Source organism: Gavialis gangeticus, unplaced genomic scaffold (genome assembly GCF_001723915.1).
Source record: "Gavialis gangeticus isolate Ggan-Ray unplaced genomic scaffold, GavGan_comp1, whole genome shotgun sequence".
Lineage (NCBI taxonomy): Eukaryota > Metazoa > Chordata > Crocodylia > Gavialidae > Gavialis > Gavialis gangeticus.
In genome coordinates this window covers 14,261,915-14,266,473 of record NW_017729018.1, presented here as the reverse complement: position 1 = coordinate 14,266,473, position 4,559 = coordinate 14,261,915, and the positions used below count along the sequence as shown (strand labels likewise).

Here is a 4,559-nt window from a genome sequence, read left to right as displayed (position 1 = left end):
TGAGCTGACTAACGTGAGCTAAAACCGCAGGACGATGAGACCGCACGTTGCTTGGTCCAAGCCAGCAGCTCAGGACAGAGGACCTGGCGCGCTAACTTGAGTTACGAACATGCCTGCTCTTGAGCCTGGCACATGCCACAACAGTGCATGCTCCACAGGGAAGGGGCTGCTCACCCACCATGTGTGTTCAGCACTGGGTGTGGCAGGGCCTAATCCTGATTTTGGCCGTCAGGTGCTATGGGAAGGTGGAGTCAGGAATAGGCTGCAGTAAAATGCCAATAAATAAAGCAATGGAAACTCCCACAGAGGAGAAGAGCCCATGCCCAGAGCAATGCACAGCTCTGACCCACGTGTCTGGATGTGTGCATGCCATGGCTGGCTCTTGCCGTGGCCCTGGACCCTGGAGGACCTGGTGGAAGCTGCAGGGGCTGGGACCACAAGTGTAGGGCGATTTTTCACAAAGCTCAGAGCTGGCAGAGAGCCCTGCGGGGAGCAGCAAAGGAGGGAAGAGGAATCTCAGGACTGCAGTGAGGAGACCCAGGAGGTCGGCTCACTAACCCCAGGCAGTGCCGGCTTGGCTCTGACCCCCAGAGAGCCCCGCATGCGGAGCTCCACAGCACCCTGAGGCGGGAAGGGTGCACTGGGGAGCTAACAAGCAAGAACAAGGAGCCCCCAGCGAGCAGGTACACGGGTCTTGCAGGAGCAGAGCTGCAATGCCCTGTGCGAGCCTTGAGGCTCCTGGCAGCAACAGCCCCGGGGGCAGATCCTGGCAGCGTCTCTCATTCCCAGCCCTGCTAAGGCCACATAGCCCAGCCCCAGCTGGCAACAGGACAGACACCCACCTTGTTGGAGGGCTCCAGCTTCAGCGCTGCCTTCAGGATGGGGATGGCTTGGCTGTACTCGCCCTGCTGTGCCAAGACCTGGGGAAGGATACACAGTTCACAGAGGAGCTCTGAGCTGTCCCTAGCCCTGCCACACATGGCTGCACCCGGGGTACTGGCACTGAAGGCCCAGGAAGGAGGGAGGCAGCCTGCTGAGACCCTCAGAGCACCCTGCCCCAACCCACCCTCACCTTTCCCTTTCGGAAAAGTGCCTTGATGTTCTCCGGCTGGTGCTCCAGGACCAAGTTGCAAGATTTCAGGGCGGCCTCATAATGGTCCAACTTGAGCTGAGAGGCTGCCAGGTTGTTGAGGCATTTCACCTTCACCTCCAACAACTCAGCCTCCTCCTCAGGGCTGAAGTCGACTGCAAAGAGTATGGAGCCCAGTTACACGTGGGCAGAGGCACTGGTTGCAGAGTATAGCTGCTTCCCGTCATGGCTTGAGCACCAGGGGGACCGGTCACCACCGGGCAGCCTGCTTTGTACGCTGCAGCAGAGCCCATCTGCCCCCAGCAAGGACTGCGTGGGTTTCCCTGGGGACCTGCTGGGAGGCTGCCTAGCCTGGCGCAGGTGGAGAGGAGCCCAAGCAGTCTCACTCAGCAGAGAACAAACTTCACATCAGTACGAGGTGGCCGCAGGGACAGGCGGTGACACCCGTGAGCTGGGGAGGAACTCGTGGGCTTTAGAGGGACTGGAAAGAAGGGAGAACATGATGCAGGGGAAGGCAAGGACCCTAGCATGAGGCTGCCCTGAGAAGATGCCTCAGCAAGAAAACAGCTGCTCACCGTGTCTGTAGCTAGAGGGCCAGAGCGCTGGAGCCTGGAAACAGTCTGGGGATGGTGCAGGCAGAACTCACTCGGGCCCCAGCTGACCCCACCCCCACCAAGCAAGGCCCCCCCAGCAAGCCCCTGCCGTCTCCAACAAGGCTGGAGCCAGTGAGCCGAAGCAGGCAGGCACCTTTGGAGCTGGAGCTGATGACCCTGAGGGCGATGTCATAGGAGTTAATGGCCAGCACGTAGTCGGCCTGCTGGTAGTAGAAGTTCCCGCGCTCCCGCTTGCGGTTGGCCAGTTTGATCTTGGCCTTCCCGCTGAGCAGCTCCAGGTCGGGGGCGTCCTGCACGGCCAGCAGCTCCACCTCCAGAGCGAGGGCGGCGTTGGGCGGGATGTCAGGGCTCCTGCTCGGAGGGAAGGGACACGCTGACGCCTCTTGTGCAACGCGGGGCAGGGCAGGCCAAGCTGTGGCTACAGACCCCCTGGGCTGCTCAGGCCCATTCAGCAGCTCAGTCTCAAGCACAGCCGCCCTCCGCCTGGCAGAGCCCCTAGCACCTGGTATCACTTGTGTGCACCTGCCCACGCACGAGCCATGTGGCATTAGTGCCACCGTACAGCTCTGGAGACAGCTGCTGGCCTGCAGAAACCTCACCCTGCAAAGGTGAAGCAGTGCCAGGCCCGTGACACACTCACACCTGGGCCAGCTGCCAAGGGGGCTAATCAGGACAGACCAAGACCAGCCGCTCGCTCCACAGCCCCCCGGGGAGATCGTCCTTGCGGCAGCTCTGCAGGTATCCAGGGCCACATCTGGCCCTGCCACCCCGAGGCCCCCGCAGGGACGAAGGGCCCACCCAGCCCCTGTGCTCACCTGCCCTGGGGGCCGTAGCAGTACTTCGCATCAGACATGATCGAGGCCGTCTCTCCCGTCTCCAGAAGCTGCGTGCACAGGTCTAGCGCCTGCAGGAGCCAAGAGGGGAGAGGTTAGGGGGGCGCTCCCCTGTCAGGAGCAGAAGGCCCAGGGGGAAGCTATGGTGGGGGTGGGACGGCAGAGCAGCAGTGGGGTCTGTCTGCCAGCCCAGTGCTGCAGCAGGTCCAGGACATGCTCAGGGCCCAGCTCCCAGACGGCAGGGGCAGCGAAGGACCCCACAGCTCAGCACAGGGCATGATGGTGATGGGAGCACGAGCCCTCACGTCCCTTCATCAGCAGCCCTTCTCTTAGCAGGGGCAGCGTGGGGCAAGAGGCGCTGCAGGGCAGGAGGCACCTGGTGCTGGGGCAGCAGGGGACTGGACCGGACGTGGCAGCGGACAGGCTCCAGCGTTCCCATGTCGGTAAACCGGGCAGTGGGAGCCACCGACGCCTGGACCAGGCCCTGCCTGGCAGACCCCTCTCTGCGCCGTAGCCAGGCTCCGTGCAGGGCCCCGCACTCACCTGCAGGACGTCGCAGTCTCCCAGGGTGAAGGTGAGGCCGGGGTTCTCCTCCACCACGCTGCCGTCCTCCAGCATCACCCTGAGCCGCACGGTCACGTTCTGGCCTTTGCGCGGCCGGCTCTCCACGCCCTGGCCAGGCACCAGGGTCTTCTTCTTGAGCAGGCCGTTCCCTGGGCACAGAGGGGAGATGGGAGAGGGTGAGGGAAATGTCCGCACCACTCACCTGCCCTCGCCTGGTCCCTGCACATTCACGCCCTCGCCCGGGAGCGAGCCCCACGCTACGAGGCACTCACCCAAGACATCCAGCCACTCCTCAGCTGCCGGTGGCTCCTCGCCCGCCCCCTCCCCGGTAGGCTCTGGCCCCAAAGCCTGCACGCCCTCCTTGCTGGGTGGCGTGTTCCCTTTCCCGACATCCTCCAAAGGGGGGAGTTCACTCAGGTCCTCCTCCTCATCCTCATCTAGGACCTCAAAGTCCTCCCCGCTGTCCAGCATGGAGGCGCTGGCCTTGGCCTGGTCGGGGGAGCAGCGGTCCAGGCTGGCATCCGCCCGGTCCAGGGAGCTGCTGGCCGGCTCCTCCCCTCCGGAAGCCATGGCAGCGTGGCGTGAGTGACCTGGGGAGGCAGGAGGAGAGGGCTAGGTTAGGTCGGAGCTGCAGCTCAAGGATGGAGGTACCTGAGGGGAAGAACTTGGAGTTTGGAGCCAGGTGCTTGGCGGAAAAAAGGACCCCGAATGCAGCACGGGCACGCCGCTCTGCAGCCCGCTCTGGCTGCCTCTCAGTCTGCAGCGCAGACCGGAGCGGCGGGGGCCCGTGACTGCAACGTGAGCAACTGGGAAGTTGCAAGTGACTCCACCAAGTGCTGGCACAGGCGGCATCGCTCCACGCTCAGGGACCTGTCGAGACCCCCCAGCTGCGACCAGCGACCCCCACCACCCCCCACAGCCAGGGGCTCGGAGCCAGGCAGCGTCCGACGGGCCACATGCAACGCCCCGGCAGCACGAGAAGGAAACCCTGGCCAGCCCCCGCCAGGCCCGGACCTCTCGCCGCTCCGGCTTAGGCTGCGATGCGGCGCAGCGGGAAGGCACCGGGCAGCTGCCAGGCAGGAGAGCCCCGCGGGGGCAGGCAGCGGGAAGAGGCGGCCTGGCGTGGTGAGCAAGTAGCAGAACGGGGTTGGGAGGGACCGGTGGCGGGGGGGCTCCCCTGTGCCCCCCCCGGGGCACTTCTGGGGCAGGTTCCCGCGAGAGGGGGGGTGCAGCCCCCGGCTCCCCGCGCCCCCGGGCGGGTCCTCTGCCAGCGCCCCCGGCCCCCGGGCCGCAGCCCTTCGGCCACGTGCGCCCGCGACCCCCAGCACCCACCGGCCCCGGCAGTCAGCTGCTCGGGCCCCTCCCCTTCCTCCCATTGGCTCAGCTGACCTCAGAGCGCGGCTGCTATTGGCAGGCGGAGGCCACTGTCATGCGGAGGGGTGGAGCCCCCTTAAAGGG

The 4,559-nt window shown here is 65.2% G+C and overlaps 1 protein-coding gene across 1 annotated transcript in view; it reads right to left on the bottom strand.

Moving 5' to 3' along the window:
* Positions 1–4,492, bottom strand: part of FKBP8 (FK506 binding protein 8) — a 14,223-nt gene extending 9,731 nt beyond the window's left edge. The window contains exons 1-7 of the mRNA XM_019513635.1: positions 4,434–4,492; positions 3,374–3,691; positions 3,081–3,250; positions 2,520–2,608; positions 1,838–2,055; positions 1,073–1,245; positions 843–920 (exon numbers count right to left, since the gene is read on the bottom strand). Coding sequence (XP_019369180.1) covers positions 843–920; positions 1,073–1,245; positions 1,838–2,055; positions 2,520–2,608; positions 3,081–3,250; positions 3,374–3,671 — 1,026 coding nt within the window. The 5' untranslated portion in view covers positions 3,672–3,691; positions 4,434–4,492. The remainder of the gene's footprint in view (positions 1–842; positions 921–1,072; positions 1,246–1,837; positions 2,056–2,519; positions 2,609–3,080; positions 3,251–3,373; positions 3,692–4,433) is intronic.
* Between the last annotated feature and the right edge of the window lie 67 nt (positions 4,493–4,559).